This window comes from Peromyscus leucopus, chromosome 1, assembly GCF_004664715.2.
Source record: "Peromyscus leucopus breed LL Stock chromosome 1, UCI_PerLeu_2.1, whole genome shotgun sequence".
Lineage (NCBI taxonomy): Eukaryota > Metazoa > Chordata > Mammalia > Rodentia > Cricetidae > Peromyscus > Peromyscus leucopus.
In genome coordinates this window covers 161,998,404-162,015,081 of record NC_051063.1, presented here as the reverse complement: position 1 = coordinate 162,015,081, position 16,678 = coordinate 161,998,404, and the positions used below count along the sequence as shown (strand labels likewise).

The 16,678-nt window shown below is 55.0% G+C and overlaps 2 protein-coding genes across 7 annotated transcripts; both read right to left on the bottom strand.

Annotated features, from left to right (window-relative positions):
* Nucleotides 1-34: 34 nt before the first annotated feature.
* On the bottom strand, nucleotides 35-9,190 carry Fxyd7 (FXYD domain containing ion transport regulator 7). The gene is made up of 6 exons (XM_028877821.2): nucleotides 9,011-9,190; nucleotides 4,798-4,827; nucleotides 2,584-2,658; nucleotides 2,329-2,371; nucleotides 2,138-2,178; nucleotides 35-440 (listed from the first exon to the last, which is right to left on the bottom strand). Exons 1-6 carry the CDS (start codon nucleotides 9,039-9,041, stop codon nucleotides 418-420), a joined length of 243 nt encoding a protein of 80 aa, XP_028733654.1. The 5' UTR covers nucleotides 9,042-9,190; the 3' UTR covers nucleotides 35-417.
* A 144-nt stretch (nucleotides 9,191-9,334) lies between these two features.
* Nucleotides 9,335-13,292, bottom strand: Fxyd1 (FXYD domain containing ion transport regulator 1). Of its 6 annotated transcripts, XM_037202405.1 has the most exons (9): nucleotides 13,172-13,287; nucleotides 12,291-12,314; nucleotides 11,908-11,969; nucleotides 11,450-11,482; nucleotides 11,054-11,128; nucleotides 10,662-10,698; nucleotides 9,789-9,838; nucleotides 9,588-9,642; nucleotides 9,335-9,465 (listed from the first exon to the last, which is right to left on the bottom strand). In XM_037202405.1, the coding sequence occupies exons 1-8, from the start codon at nucleotides 13,174-13,176 to the stop codon at nucleotides 9,620-9,622; spliced, it is 309 nt and encodes a 102-aa protein (XP_037058300.1). In that variant the 5' UTR covers nucleotides 13,177-13,287; the 3' UTR covers nucleotides 9,335-9,465; nucleotides 9,588-9,619. The 6 variants fall into 6 exon arrangements, with proteins under 6 accessions (XP_037058300.1, XP_028733649.2, XP_037058298.1 ...); XM_028877816.2 differs by lacking the exon at nucleotides 11,908-11,969 and having other exon boundaries at nucleotides 12,291-12,454; nucleotides 13,172-13,292; XM_037202403.1 differs by having other exon boundaries at nucleotides 9,335-9,642.
* Nucleotides 13,293-16,678: the final 3,386 nt, after the last annotated feature.

Genomic DNA, 16,678 nt, shown 5'->3' with positions numbered 1-16,678 from the left:
TGGGTGCCCACAGACGACAACACACAGACAGAACGGGAGGAAAAAAACAAATGCACATTTATTAAGCTCAAGACATGGACCCTGAGGGGACAGCCGGGAGGGTCCTGGAGAAGGTGACCAGGAGATGCAGGAGGGAGGGATACGAGGATCCCAGGGGACTGGGGACAGACTCCTGGATCCCAGGAGCTGGAGGCCTGAGTCTCTGGGTCTGGGGTGCAAATGCCGGGCTCTTTGGGGGATCGTCGTTGCCAAGGCCTGGGGAGGGACAGCGGGGTGCAGTGGCTCCGGCCTTGGGGTGGGTGTGGCAGCTCATTGTGGGCACACTCCCCGGCGCCAGGCTGGGTCCCCACCGCCTTCACCCGGTCCTCGGGCTCCTGCGCTGCGGCCAGGGACAGCAGTGGAGATCTGTAGAGGGTCCTACACGCCGCCACCTCCAGGTGCTGGGAACAGAAGAGAACTCACGTTAGTGACCCAAGTGAGGGTCTCCTTCTGGCTAGCCTTGGGGAGTCCTCATGTCTTCCCCATCCCCTGATATCTGGTCACCATGAGGACATCTTCATTGCTGCTATCGGCTCCATCTCGGGCCATGGAGTAAAGCACACCTAAGGCTGACCTGAATGTTCCCGGGGGGTTTAAAGTCTCCTTGGAAGAGAGAATCCCCACCTCATGCTACACCCCCAAGCTCCTTTTCTATTCATGCTTTTGACAACCTGAACATCAGGCAGGCATCTTTCAGGCCGCCACTTCCCGGACAGGCCGCCTTTGTTCTCCCACCCCGACTAGGGCTGAGCCAAACACCTGCACCCACCTACCCCAGCACCACAAAGACACCTCTGATGTTCTTAACTCTCGTTAAGAAGACACGAAACAAGACCTAATTTCTCACCCTTCCTCCCCCACAGAACCTATATCCTCAGAGTGCTACCCTTTGTCGTAAGATTTTAATGGGAAGCTAGCCTAGTGGCTCACACCTGTAAACACCCCAGCACTTGGGAGGCGGAGGCAGATGGATGGCTGAGAGTTTGAGGTTGACACAGTGAGTTCTTTACAGAGTCCTGGACAGTCAGGACTAAAGAGAGACACGGTAAGAGGAAGACAGCCCCACCTCTGATATGTTTTACTCCCCAAAGTCCCTAGAAAGGAGGTAATTCTGCTAATAAACAGGCCCAAGGTCTCCCCTGTACAACCTCTCCTCACACCTTCGTCTTCCCCACCCCCACCCCATCACCTTCCAGCCTTCTTTATTGGCTTCCTGTCCCCACGCGCTGCCCCTCCACGCGCTGCCCCTCCACGTGCTGCCCCTCCATGCTCTCCTCTTCTCTCTTCTACACCAGCTTCCTCTTCCCCACTTCCTTCCAGCTGGAATCATTTTTCTTTTTCTTCTTTTTGAGACACAGGCTCATGTAGGCCAGGCTGCTCTCTGACTCTCTCTATAGCTAGGGATGGCCTCAAACTCTTGATTCCCCTGCCTCCACCTCCAGAGTGTTGAGATTATGAACAGGTACTGTGCTCAGTTTAGGCAGTGCTTGGGATTCGACCCAGGGCCGCATGCATGGAGGCAAGCACCCCAGCGGCATGCCCCTCCAACCCTTATCCTTATCTTTTTGTTTGTTTGCTGTTGTTGTTTTATTTTGAGAGAGGGTCTCACTATGAAGCCCTGGCTGGCCTGGAATTCACAGAGATGCACCCCCCCCCAACTCACTCCAACTCCCAAGTTCTGGGATTAACGGCATAGATTCTTGCCTTCCTTCCATCTTTAAATCTGCATTCTATGCTTCATCCGGTCGCCCTTATTCAGAAGCCCACCCTCTCTTCCCTCCCTCTCCTTTCTCTCTCCTGCCCTTCCTCTTTCCTCCCTGTGGACCCCCTGGAAGGTAGAGGGGAAGCCTGTGTGGGTTTCCCAGGTGCCAGTCGGCCCCTTCCATCCTCCCAGACTTCCCCAGCCGCTCCCCACCCACCAAGTTCTCTGATGCCTGCATTTCCTGGGGACCTCCTTGAGATATTGCCGGAACCCCCTCTCTGCAACTTCACCCCCTGAAGGACCCAGGATCGGCTGCAGCCTGGTGGGGCCCCAGGCTCCAGTGCCCCCACGTAGCCCTCTAAGGATCCTGCTAGCCTCCTCCAAAACCATGCTCACCTGAGGAGGGCAGTTCCGACTTACAGGATTTGCATGTTGGGCTGTGGAGAGAGACAGAGAGAAAGAGAGAGAGAGAGAGAGAGAGAGAGAGAGAGAGAGAGAGAGAGAGAGAGAGGAGGCAGCTTAGCGGGGTGGCTAGGTTCCCCAGGCCCTACGTTTGGTCTCCATCCCAGTTCCCCAGGCTGCCCCACCTCTCAGACCTGGAGTCCGCCTTCCTGCACTTCACCTTCTTGCCTGTTAGGAAAGAGACAGCAGGAAGCAGTGCCAGTGGGCAGGAAGAGACAGGACAGGGCAAGCAGAGGATCTTCACAGGGAAGGAGGGAGTGGGTGAGGCCTGCAGGGGACCCCTGAGGAAGTGCGGACGGACGGGGTAGGGGTGGGCAGGAGATCCTCTTAGGTGGGGACATTCTCAATTTGGGGACCCCACAAGTGGGGAGGGCACTTACTGAGGATGATGATGATCCCCAGCACGAACATGATAGTGGCCAGGGTCATCCCCACAGTCTGTACGGTGGCATAGTCTGAGGGAGACAGGGGGAGGACCTCAGGGCAGGGCAGCTCTCAGGCCAGCCCAAGCCTCAGGTCAGTGGCCCAACAGGACAAGAAATCTGCCAGCTGAGCCCCCAACTCCACCAGGGACTTGGGGAGAACTCAGATTGCCTGGGCCAGTCTGAGACCTCTGTGCCTCTCTACCCTCCACCCTCCTTCCCAATGCTGCCCTTCTGGAGTTTCACACGGGACACTAAGCCCCATCAATCGCCCCTTCCCGGGTCCTCATCTGTCCTCCATGATCTGGGCCTAGACTATCCCGGCAGATCTCTCTATGGTACTGCTGCCCTGCCCCACTCTTCCTCCCACAGCCACAAGAACTCTATCACTCCCAGTCAGATCGGGGGCCTGCAGAGGCCTCCCAAATGGCCCCCACAGTATTCCAAGCAAAAACCAAGATAAATCAAGATTTGAACCTCACAGTCGTAAAATGACTTCTGATTATTTCAGTGCACGAGCCCATTAGCCCTGGCCATAATCTTAGGTGGAGATGCTGAGTACTGTTTGTTATTGAGACAGGCAGCAGCCTCACCTGACTGACAGAGTCCGTCTAGCTCTGATATAATGAATGGGAGTTCTCAGTGGATGACCTAGTCCTGATCTTACTAAGGCTTCACACACCCTTCTCTTCTCACCAGTCCTCTGCTTAGCTACATAAACCCCCTAATCCTCGAGCCTGCCAGCCATCCTGCCTCAGGACCTTTGCACTAGCCGCTTCCTCTGCCGGAAGGCTCCATGCACCTGACTTCCTCACCAACCAGTGGGTTTAACTGAAACGCTCCATTGAAAAGTCTCATGGCCCCAGCTCTCTCTAACCCCATTCCCTTTCTTTCTTTCTTTCTTTCTTTCTTTCTTTCTTTCTTTTTCTTTTTTGAGGCTGGGTCTCACTACATAGTGCAGACTGATCTCAAACCCACAATCCCATTGCCACAGCCTCTTGAATGCTGGGAAGAATTATTCTTGTTTGCTGTACATGTGTGATGAATAGGAGGAGAGCGTGTGGCTGTTAGGACAGAAAGGCTGGTCTAGAAACCTCCCCGGTGTCTCCAGAGTCAGGTGTGGGGCCTAGCATCCAGCACACACAGGTGTCACAGGGAGGGGACCATGGAGCGCCTACTGTGTACAGCCTGCATCTGCCCTTCAGCAGCTAGCTCTGATGCTGATCAAACATTCATCAACAAACAAAAATCGCTAACAAAAACAAAACCACACACACAAATCCCCAAGTCACAGCAGGGTGTGGTGTGGCCGCTTTGGCTGGGGACTCAGGGACAGCCTCCTAGCAAGTCAGTCAATATCTGATCTGAGGCCAGCAAGGAGAGGAGCCTTAGCTCACTGTGTGGAGAGCTGGGGGTGAGGAATCCTGTTTCTGGCAGAAGGAAGAGTAAGTCCAAAGGCCCTGAGGTAGTAAGGACCTTGGCCTATGAGAGGGTCTGTATTCATGAGTAAGGACAGAAAATGGGGGGGATTCAGGCTAGCTCTCAGTCTGCCAGACCCAGGGCTTCTGTTTCTTAGGGACGAGAGAAAGGCATCATTATAGAAACTCTTTCCGTAGTCCTCATAGGTGGGAACCATTACTATACCTTATTTATAGGAGGGTCCAGAGGGGTAAAGTTGTTTGCCCTAAGCCACACAGATAGGAAGTGGATAAATTAAGATTCGAATCTCAGAGTCGTTTTATGACTCTTCCCCAGCTGCTTCTTTGATTAATTCAGTGCACAAGGCATAGTCCTGGTCAGAATCCTTGGAGGCATTGAGTATTATTTGCTATTGAGGCAGGCAGCAGCCTCCTCTGACTGATGTAGTTTATCTAGTACTGATATAATGAATGCATTTGCCCTTCCCAGTCTCTTCCTAGTCTCCAAAGAGGGAGCCTTAGGCTGGTGCTTGCCAATTCCAGTTAATCTCTACCCTGAACCCAAGAGAAAACAGGCTTTACAAGGCTCAAAGCCTCCATCAGGGGCTGGAGGGTGTAGGAGACCACCTCCCTCCCTCCCCCAATCGGGCTCTACCTTCCACATTTCTCTTTGAGCCAGTGTCCTGTAGTCCCAGCTGAAACTACCCTTCCATTCTAGCCCTAGGGCACCCCCAGCACAAGATCCAACACTCACCATAGAAAAACGGGTCTGTTTCTTCGGGAACTGTGGAAAAGAAGACAGAGAAGAGGGGAAAACATGTTTCAACACTGGCTTTCTGGATATGTTCAAGGACCAAGATGGACCAAGCGTTTCTTCGTATGGTGGATGATACTGCCTCTCAATAGAGCACATAGGATGCTCTCCACACCCATTCACCCATCAGTCAGTGCCATGCCCTGTGCAGTGTACCACCCACCCATTTGTACATGGCAGTCCTGGTCTTAGACCCCTTGAAGTCATTCTGTGAAACACACACACACACACACACACACACACTGGACCTATCAGAGCCCAGTCTCGCAAGAGGACCACCAGATGGACGCATTGGCTTCCCCTAAAGATTCTCTCAACCCTCCCAGTCATCCAAGGGCCCCTGAGGTCACAAGGCTGCCCCATGCAGGGCTCTCCCATCTGCTTAGGCTGTCACCAAGTCCAGTATGGGCAACCTGTGCTGACTATATTCTCTATCATTTAAGACACCAGCAGTTTGGAGAGTTGGGATCAATCTTGTGGTAACTCTATGCTCCTTTGTAAATGAATCATCTCCATCATGTGAAACATAAGGCCCTTAGGTTCCTGAGGTTGGGTTCCTCCAACCTCAGAAAGTGCGCACACACACACACACACACACACACACACACACACACACACACTTCTCACCTTTGCCCTAAATCCCTTTTAGCAGGCTAGGAGAGGCAGGCATGGTGGCCCACATCTATACCCCAGCACTTGTAAGAATGAGACAGGATAGAGACATCAAGGACAGCCTGGGCTACAAGGAGACCCTGCCAGGTAGAGGAGGAGCTCAGAACATCCTTCCAGTGTAAGATGTGCGCCCTGAGCAATCATGGTAGCATATGCCTTTAATCCCAGTACTAGGGAGGCACAGGAAGGTGGATCTCTGAAAGTTTGAGGCCAGTTAGTTCCATACTATCTGAGACTGCATTGTGAGACCTTGTCTTTAAAAATTAAATTAAAAGATGTCCACCCTGTAGCCGGACGGTGGTGGTGCACGCCTTTAATCCTAGCACTGGGGAGGCAGAGCCAGGCAGATCTCTGTGAGTCTGAGGACAGCCTGGGCTACAGAGTGAGTTCCAGGAAAGGCACAAAGCTACACAGAGAAACCCTGTCTCAAAATAAACAAACAAAAAGATGTCCACCCTGCTCTGTCAACTCCTCCCTGCAGCTCTCACCACTCTGCCTGGCCTACAGCAGAATTCTGCAGCTTGTGCCACTAGAAAGGGGGGTGGGTGATGGCACTGGTGCTCCCCCTTTCTGGGTTCTCTGGGACTGGGTGGGGTCGTGTCTTTCGATCTGACCCATGAATGCTCAAGATGGTGAGTGCTTTAGTTGTCTTTGGGGTGTGGATGCCACACGTCCCTAAGTTAGCAGTGCGTCCTAGTGGCCTTCCTTCCCTGAGACTTTTGGCACTATTTGCTACCGATACTACTTGGAGCCCAAACTGACTGATACAGCTGGCTATGAGGCATGACCATAAAAAGCTTTGGTTTATTTGGTGTGTCCTTCCCAGGTCTCTGTCCAGGCTCTAAAGAAATCCTGGTTTTGGTGCTGATGTGTCTTTAACATTTGTCAACTGAATTGTTGTTTGGGGAATGTGACTTAGGTTTGCTTCCCCCCCCCCCAGAGGATCTCACCATGTAGTCCAGGCTGCTCTTAAGCTCACATTCCTCCTGTCCCCGCCTCCAGAGTGCTGGCATTACCAGCATGCACCACCGCACCTGCCTCCTGACTTTTAGGGCAGGAGAGGGGAAAAAATACGAATTTTCTATTTGTGGTGGTGATTAAAAAAAATATGGCCCTGGGCAATCATGGTAGCATATGCCTTTAATCCCAGCACTCGGGAGGCAGAGCCAGGCGGATCTCTGTGAGTTCGAGGCCAGCCTGGGCTACCAAGTGAGTCCCAGGAAAGGCACAAAGCTACACAGAGAAACCCTGTCTTGAAAAACCAAAAAAAAAAAAAAAAAAAAAGCCCAGTAATGTTTTTTTAAAGAAGTTAATCCTCGGGAGAAAAAAAATCTTAAATAAACAGCAGTAAAAGGAACATTCTAATATGGCAAAACGCAGACGCATACAGTTGGACCCTGTGTCTGAGGGCCATCTGGGCTGCATTTTAGCCTCACCATCAGAGGGTGGGCAAATTTGTCTCTGAAGCTCAGTCTCAAGAAGTTTTCTGGAATGAATGAATGAATGAACGAACGAATGAACAAGTGAATGAATGAGAGGGCCTCCAAGGCTGCAGGTGATTTCATCAAAGACGGAGGTATTGGCCTGTCTCTCAGTCTCCTGTCTTCCCATACATCCCTTCTCCAGATGACTGCCTGTCCCAGCATCTTCCTGGGCTGCTCCAAAGATCCCCTGCCGGTCCCTGACCACTGCAGTCCCAGTCTTCAGGGTGTGGCTGGGTTAAGGGTGGAGCCAGGAGGCAGGAGAAGCAATGTACACCACTCTTGGCCAGTTGCCAGGGAGAGATCAAGAAGGAGGTGGTTGCTATGGTAACCAGGGCATCTTGCGAGGTGATTGGGGTCCTGGCACTCCAAGCTGGGTGGGGTCCTGTGTAAGGTTTGGGGGATGGGCCAATCTTACCTCCCCTCTTTGCCCCTGCAGACATGGCTTCCGGCCAAACTGTCTTTGCTCCCAAAAATAGGGTCCTAGATCCAGGTATGCTCACATCCCCGTCCTGCTCACCCCTGATTCTCCCTCTTATTCTCTGACAAGAACTGCATCTCCCTTCTCTCCCTCAACAATTCATTAATTTGTTTCCATAGGCTGCCTGAGAAGAATGCACCGGAGCTTTTCCTCACCGGGGTTTCCCAAGTCCTGCGGTCCCCTGTCAGGCTGTGACAGGGAGAAGGGGATTGGCGAGGCATCTGCCCTCCCATCTCCACCCGTCTGCTGCCATCGATCCTGCTAACTGCCACCTCTGCGAAAAAGAAGCCCTGGGCTCCCGCCAGCCCTGCTGGTTCAGCCCTGCCCCCTCTCCCTGGGGTGGCTCCTAGCCTCTGCAGCCCCTCACCCCCGCCCTGCCTGGGATTCTGCAGCTATGGCTCTGCACAGCAGCCTCCCCCCCCGCCCCCCTCCGCGCATTTGCTGGGGAAGAGGAAAGGGAAGGTGCCGTGAGAATGGAATTGGGGTTCCCTCCACCGCTAGGGGCTCCGCAGCACCCCAAGTCTTCTGCGTTGCCCGCACTCCCGTCCAAGCATCCTACCCCTAGCTCCTCTGCAGAGGACCGGGCAGCAGAGAGGGAGATCAGGAAGCCAGAGAGTGTTTAAGAGGGTGCACGCAGATCTGGGTTAATGGGTGCTAAGTGTAAACCTAGTGCAGCTGGATACAGGGGGATGAGATGTGTCTCCCAGATGAAACCATAAGTACATGTGGGCTGGGAAGGGGGGTCCCCGACATTCCATTCCCACCATGTGGGTTCACCGCAGTGCTGCAGCCCCACCCGTCCCCCTCCCTCCATACTTGTCTATGTTCCTCTATCTCAGTGTCTCTACATCTGAAAATCTGCCTCTCTTCCTTTCTGTCTCAGTCTCTCTCTCTCTCTCTCTCTCTCTCTCTCTCTCTCTCTCTCTCCATCTCCGAGAGACTGTCACCTGGGTTTTCGTGCCTCTGGCTCCCCTGTTTCCCTTGGTCTCTATCTCTTTCAGGTTTTCTTAGCCCATCTCTTGTCACACCACCACCTCCCTCTTCTCCCTTCAACAGTCCCTCTGGTCCTTTAGCATCTGCCTGTCGGAGTTCAGTAAATACCCACACTACACAAGGCAGTCTTAGGATAACGACCCCTTTAACTGGCCCACCTCAGGGTGCTGAAGTCTTCCAGAACCTCAGTGGCTGCAGATCCATCAGCTCCCACCCTTAAACCCCCATCTCTTCCCGTTAGCTTCCACCACTGTGCTGGACCAGGCACCCGGTTGCCATAGCAACCTGTCCGAGCATCCTTTCTCTTGGGACTGTCACTCTCGAATCATAGGTCCTGTACAGGGTGCCCAAGAAACCCCAAGGGGTGTCAAGGAATGTGCTCCTGGGCTTCCACCCATGATAGGGGCAGACATTTCCCCTCCCTTTTCCTTTCAGTACGGGATCCTCCCCACATCCTGTCCCCTAAGCTCTTAGATCCAGGATCCCCCACCTCCATGCTAGCACCCATTCCCCAGGCGACGCTCACCGTTTGTGGGGCTCTGGGTTGGGGTGGCCATGCTGAGCCCGAGCAGGGGGCTGCTGAATGCTGAGGCAGCGAAGGCGCGGCTGCAGCAGCTGGAAGCAGGACAGACTGATGTGGGGGGGTAAAGTGGGGGAGCCCTGGTAGGGCGGGGGGCCTGTAGCCAATGGGGGCCCGGAGAGCCCGCCCCCGTCCAGGCCATCCCCCCGCCCCCGCCCCCGCCCACTGCTGACGTCCCCGCCCCTTCCCCAAGGGTGGGGGCGCCCCCTGCCGGGGCCAAGGGGGCTCCCGGGTTTTCGCGCAAGAGGCACTGAGATCAACCAAGCGCTATCAAGAGGGAAAACCGAGTTTTATTGGAGGTCTTAGCAGTAAAAGGGGTGTCCGAGAGGCAGGGCTGAGGCAAGGGACGCTGGAGGTGGCCACGGGCGAGCAGCTGGGTGGGGAGAGGCGTCAAGGGGGTCCTGTGGGGGTTGAAGGAGTGAATGGCAAGCAGAGACCCCAAGCTCTCCTAGCCACGCTCCCACCATGGCACTGTGCCCCTCTGCCTTCCTCCGTCCCAACTTCAGCCCATCAGCTGCAGGACCTGGCTGAGTCTCCTGGAGACAGGTGGAAGGTCTACCGCCTGCGGGTGGACAGACCTGAGGGGGGGGACACAAAGAGTTCAGGGGCGGGGCGGGGCGGGGCCGGGGGTAACTCCCCGCCAAACCCATCGTGCTGTGCGCCCAGGAAGAGGGGTTCTTGGAAACAGCTGCCCCACAAACCCCCGCCATGTCCACGAACTTACGGCGGATGGAGCTGCGGAAAGTTCCCTCCTCTTCGTCGGGTTCCCCAGTTCTGGGAAGGGACAAACAGAGGAATTCGGATGGACCAGGATGGGCAGCCGCTTCCGAGAAGCCCCAAGTGCAGGCCTTATTTCCCGAACCGCAACGGGGACTTGGATACGGGAAAGGTCCATCCAAGAAGCGTCCTGTTTCTGTTCTGGGGTGCGGCAGGAGGTGCTCCCAGCCGGTTGGGGAAGGGACTTGACATTGTTGGGGAGAAGGACGGTCACAGGGTCTTGGGAGACGGCCCTGATGGGACTTGGGTCCAGTGAGTGAGCCTAAGTCACCTCACCTCCCCGTGCCACCGTTTCCTCATTTGCAAAACGGAATTGATGGCACCCACCTCATCCAGGTGGGGTGAGGGGTACAGAACAGGGAAGGAAAGGCGCCTGGCGCGTGGTGCGCACTCACGCACGCTAGAGGGTCGGTATGGAGGCATCTGTGATCGTCTCAGCACGCAGAAGGCATGCCTACGTTGCCTGCGCTTGAAAGGTTTATTTCGAGAGGGATCCTGTGCGAGGATGGGGACTGGAGCTAAACTGGGCCGCCCTGTGAGGTGATCTCATTTCAGCACTGCTGCTCCTGCCCAGCTTCGCCTCACTATGCTTGAGTTTCCATCTGCGAGGCTGGTGGGAGCCCAGCGCCCCCACTGGCTGGGAGCTGGGCCAGGCAAAGCCGGAGATTGACCATCGCTCGGGGGCCAGCAACTTGGCTTGGGTTTGGCACATGCTCAGCGCTTAATACGCGTTCGACTGCAGGATGGGTGCGCTTGCCGCCTCTCCCCAACTGCCTCTCCACTGCGGGAGGAGCGAGGGAGGCCCAGAGGGAGCACTCACCTCTGCTGTTGGTTGAATTTGCACCGACATCTCTTGCCTGTGGAGTGGGAGGGTATAGGCTGAGCTTTCCTCGTACTCCCTCATCTGCAGGCTCTCCTCCAAACTGGGGAGGCCGCGGGGGTGGGGCGTGGGGCGTGGCTGGAGGAAGGGTAGGGTGTGGGGGCGTGGTTGAATTGGGGGTGTGGCCTCGCGGAAAGGGGTGGGAGTGGGGCGTGGTTTAAGGTGGGCGTGGTCTTGTGGGGCGAGGCTGGAGTCAGGGTGGGATGTGAGAGATGTGGTTTGAGGCTGAGCCTGTGCTGGGCGTGGGTGGGGCAAGCTGTGTAGGTTGTTGGGAGCTGACTTGGGCAGGGAAGGCTGGAGGCGGGGCCGAGAAGGCAGGTGCAGACACTCACTAAGGATGATAAGGATGCCCAGGATGAAGAGGATCCCAGCGATGGTGAGGCCGCCGATCCTCAGGGTGTGGTAATCTGTGGGCAGCCCAGAGGAGAGTGAGCGCAGGGAAGAGGGGTCCCATGGGTAAGAGTATGCAGGGCAAAGGGGAGGGGAGAGCAGATGTGTGAGAGCAGAGGGCAGGGCAGAGGAAAGAGGGAAGGAGGAGGGTGGTGGGAGGAGAGAAAGGTTGGAGGGGAGGGTGCCGCCAAAAGTGGAGGCAGTAGGGGATGGGTGAGACGGGGATCCAATAGACAGGCAAAGGAGTCTAAGACACGGAGAGCAGGAGAGAGTGCAGAATGAGAGGGGGGGGGGAACACACAGGCCTTCTCTCCAAACCCCATAGCAGTTCCCCTCACCGTAGGTGAATGGATCGGGTTCCTGTGGACCTTCTAGAAAGAAAAATAAAAATGATTTGAGTATCTCTTGGCGACAGGGAGAACCATAAGAGGACCCTTTGGGAGCTCTACCTACTTTCTTGTGCTGGGAGTTTGCGTGCTACAGGACCATAGACAGGCTGCCAGACTATTCTGTGTTCTAGCAACCTCCTGTGGTGGCCCAGCATCCTGATATCTTACAGGTTGTTCATGTTTCCATCAGCCAGGGACCCAGCTTCTATCCACCCCCACTTCTGCCTAACTCGGGCATCTTCCTCTCTCCCCCAAATGCCAGCCATGACCAGAGCCTGCGTGGCGATGCCTGCTTTCCTCTAACGTGGATTCCTTTAGTTTGGTGTCTCCCACTTGGTTTTCTCGGGGGCCTTCTCCTCCCTCTGGCACCCACAGGGCTGAGATAGAAGGCATCTCCTTGGACTCACCTGCACTGGCCGTGAGGAAACACACGAAGAGAGCCAGGATGTGGCCGGGAGATGCCATTGCCCTAGGGAGTCAGCCAGGGTCAGGGAATGTCCTCTCCCCTGCTCTCCTCCCCTCCCAGAAAGGGCCTGAACCCACGGGGTTAAGTCAAGGACAGCCTAAGGACTTAAGGAAGGAGTGTAAGCCATTCAACTTAGTTGCCTGAGAAACAGGGGCTCCCCTGCTTCCCAGGAACCACGTCCCCAAAACAACTCCGTAACAGGGATCAGAAGACTCCACAACATACACAAGAACAAGGCGGGGTGGGGAGACACACATACAGGCCTCGGGGGGCCTCCCACGGGCCACTCCCATCAACATCTGGTCCCCGAGTCCCGAAACTTACCCTTGTGAGGGAAGCAAGCTGCCTCTGGACACAGGTGGAAATGCTGAGACAGACAGAAGGACACGCCCAGCCCACCTGCCCGACACACCTCAGCAGTGGCCGCTCTGCACCCGGACAGTCCCGGCTCTCCTGCCCTCGGCTGCCTGCCCGCTCTCTCCCTGACCCTGGGTATAAATATCTCCCACTTCACCCTGGAGGAATTCACTGCACACAGGCCACCATGGCAACAGCCCCCCCTCTCCCAACAACTCGGGGGGTCCTGTATAACACTACTGGGGTGAGGCTCAGCCAGGAGCCACATCCCCACAGGCTACCCTGCATCCTTTCCTGGAAGCTGTGAGAAAAGGGGAAACACCCCTTCTTTTGGCCTCCCCCGGGTGACATCTTTCATAACAAGACAACATTAGACAAGCGCATGACAAGAGGCCCATGCTGGTGCGCCTGAGAGAAGCCAGTTGTTTGGTTCAGGGACACACATGCGAACACAGACACACTTATACATGGACACACACACACACACACACACACACACACACACACACACACAACGGCTGTGGCTAGAATGGGGACAGACAACACCCGCTTCCCAAACTGCTGATCAGAGGAACCTAGGGTGTGGACATAAGCACATACTCCTCCGGGCCTTCTGTATCCCCAAACAGTGACAGAAACAGACCTCCCCCCAGCCAGGGGTCTCACACGGCAGCCACTGAAACAGGGAGGAGTCACCGCTCCCGCCCCTGTACAAACCGTCCCCACTCTCTCCTCCCCCTTGGGTCAGGCCTGCCTGAGAAGCCACAGGCTGGCCACTCTTGTTCCCAAAATAGGCCTCCCAGCTAGGGGAGCAGAGAGGCCTGGCGGCAGGGCTGGGGGACGCTCACCCCATTCACGCTGTCCCTGCTGACAGAAGACCCCCAAATGTCCAGCTGTGCACCCGGGGAGCTAAGCACTTTGGACCCCCTGGCCCAGAACTGGACGCTCCACCCCCGCAGGCTCCCCTCCTGGCCCCACCCCACTCTTGCCCTCCCCAACAAGCAACTGAAACTAGAGCCCAGGCTGGAGGGGGGCCAGGGGGCGGCCCCCAGCCCAGGCTGCCCTGGCCTGGCCGCTAGATTAACTCTCTCAGCACAGCCCCAGGAGCAGCAGCATGTGGACTGGCCTGTGAGGTGACACAGGCGTGTGTGTGTGTGTGTGTGTGTGTGTGTGTGTGTGTGTGTGTGTGTGTACATGCGCACACGCACGTGTGCATGAACGCAAGCCTGCTTCTAGACCAGGGTCAGAGAATGTTTTCTGCTAGGATTCCTGGGAATTGACCCAGCTGGGGCCGAAGGTCACACAGCCTAAGTGCTTACGAGGTCACTGACCTCTGACCTAGTGTTCTGCCAGCCTTTCTTTGGTAACTAGTTTTTTTTATTTTAAATGCGTGGTGCTTTGATTTTGCATGGCTGTTGTGTGTTGCTGACTCAGATTCACCAGGAGTAACACACACACACACACACACACACGTTTCTGTGCAGAGATACAGTCAGGATATAACCACTGAATGGGTCTCAGGAAGCAGAGGCAGGAGGATTGGGAGTTCAAGGTCAGCCTGACTTGCAGAGTGAACTACATAGAGAGTGAGACACACCTCCCTTCTCATAAAAAAGACATTGCTGTGCCGGTCTGCTCTTACACACGTTACACACTATCACACACAGCCCACAGGAACACATCAAAGACAGACTCACGCCCAGTACTCCCTCCCATTCCCACACCACAAGGAGGGCAGGCATGGGTTCAAGACTCCTTGTGTGACCTTGGGCAGCTCTTGAGACCTCACTGTCCCTCGACTGTCCTGGGCTACATAAGGGAGAAACCACTAATGCTCTATCTGCAACTCCTGGCCAGGCTCCGAGGTCCACAAACTTAGTATTTTCTTGTCACCTCCGTTTTAGAGACTGGTAAACTGAGGTCTAGATCACTGATTTTCCTTAAGTCTCCCTGTCGGCTGAGGGTAGAAATGTCCCCAGCCAACAGCAGCCCAGACGCTGTGCTCTACAGACAGGAGGTTAGCCCTGTCGCGGACACAAGCTTAGCCTCAGATATCCTTGTGGCCCCAGAGCCTTCACGCATGCTGTTCCAGCATCCCTGTTGAAGATAGCCTTGCTGTCTACACAGCACCAGGAGTGGAGGGGGCTGCCGCCAGCCTGCCCAGCCTGCCCAGCCTGCCCAGCCTGCCCAGCCTGCCCAGCTTCCTTTGCTTACAGAATGGCTCTGAAGTACTCACCACCCCAGGGTGGAAGAGCTCAGTCCTTTCTCTTTGTGTGATGCAGGCTGGTGACAGTCTGTTTGGGGCTCAGTTGTTCCTTCTGTAAAATGGAAAGAATAGCAGTATTCCCCCAACAGAGGGCGGTGGTGTGGTTATCTAGAACAACCCATGCAAAGCAGTGAAAACTGGTGCATTTCCTGCAAGGCTGGTGCACAGTAAATGTTTGTGTTTACAAAGTTATGCCTGCTTCACTGTATTAAGTCATCTGTCTCCTGTTGAACGGGAGTGAGCACCTGCTGGAATGCTCCAGGCCTGTCACTGGCCCCTGGGCGTCCTTAGCAGGAAGCTTTTTAATTGTTCTGTGTTTGTTTGTTTGTTTTGAGACAGGCTCTTATTCTGCACCCTCAAGCTGGCCTCAAACTCACTGTGGAGCCAGGCCTAGTCTCCAACCTTCGATCCTCCTGCCTCCACCTTCTGAGTTTGGGAATTACAAGTGTTATCACCTCTCTGAACCTTTATCAGCGTATTCCTATGTAGGGCTGGGATGTGGCTCAGTTAGCAGAGTGCTTACTTAGCATTGGAGTCCTGGAGTCAGTGCTCATGGAGTCCTGGGCTCAGTGCTCAGCACCAAGTAACCTGGGAGTGATCACACACGTTTATTCCCAGAAGTGGAGGCCGGAGGTTGGGAGACCAAGGCCACCCTAGGCTATACAGAAAGTTCAAGGCCAGCCTGAGTTATGTGGTACTCTCACATAACTTGATTGCCCCTCAAGCCTGACTGAACCCCGAAGAGGGGAGCTGTTTGGTTAGTTCCCCGAGTCCTCTCCTCAGTCTGGGCATGGACAGCAGGAATGATCCCATTGACAAACGAGGACACCGAGGAACAGAGGTTGAGTAACTTGACAGAGGCAACACAGGATCTATTGGGCTGCTGTCCTCCAATGGCAAGAGACCACATGTTCCTCAGCCTTCTGAGCCCAGACAACAAAGGTTGTTCTTACTAAGCTAGAACCAACTGGCCCCGTGAAGCTAATCACTTAAGAGTCTCATGCCTCGGTTTCCCCATTTTTTGAAGCAGGGATTGTAAAGCAGGAACAGCAATCCCCCCAGCTCACAGAGTCGCTGTGACGTCAGTGAGCTAACACATGTAAAACCTGGCACACAGTTGAGTGTGGTGGCGCCCGTCTGTCAACCCAGCACTTGGGAGGCTACGCCAGGGGAGTCTTGTGTTTGAGGGCAGCCTGGACTGCAAAATGAATCCCAGGCCAGTCTCAAAACAAGCAAGCAAACATAAAAGACTGGCAGATAGCTTGAGGGGCGTAGGAGGGATCAGGACTTAGGTTGGGTTGTGTGTGATTTATGAATTTTTCTCATTTAATGGAGAGGATCTGTCTGAGTTTCCAAGAGCTTTATTTAGTTCAGATGAAAACACACAGTTGTGCACATGACCGTAAATTCCAGCTCCCAAAGACAGAATGGAGAAGAATACAGAGAGGCCCTGCAGCGGGCTTCCTGGGTTTGGATCCTGGCTCTGCCTCCACTGGAGCCCGCCACCCTGGTCCCCTGACCTTTCTTCAAATTAGTTATGAAAATGACACTGGCCTGAACTTCATGGGAAGATTAGGGGCTGGTAGTGAAGTTTTAGGACAAAGCTCGATTAATTTGACGTGGAAGAGAGAGGCGGGATCATCACTGTTAGTTCTTGTATTCAGTCTTGGATCCCGGCTTTCATAGTGTTAATTACAGGGACCTGTGGGGAGCTCTGGCTTGGGGGCAGGGCAGCAGTTCTGCCACGGGTGACCACAAGGGGGAGCAGCTGGACCGGTACTGGCCTAGTGGTGCCTTGGTGACAGGGTGGACCACACCCTCTAGGAGAAGGGCAGGAGGGACCAGCTAGGCTATCCCCCACCCCCAGTGACTCCTCTTCCTAGCCCCTCCCATCTGCAGTCTGCAGCGCCATCTGGTCTCCACCCTGGGGACATCCTTCCCACTCTCCCCAACTGGGGTTGAGTGGGGACTCTGATGAGGGGGTTGGTTGGGAGTGCCCAGGGTGGCTCAAGCCCTTGGCAGCCCCGCCCCCTCAAAGGCCATTCAGTCCCTTCCTCGGGCCTTTTCTTCCTATGGCCTCTGACCCGCT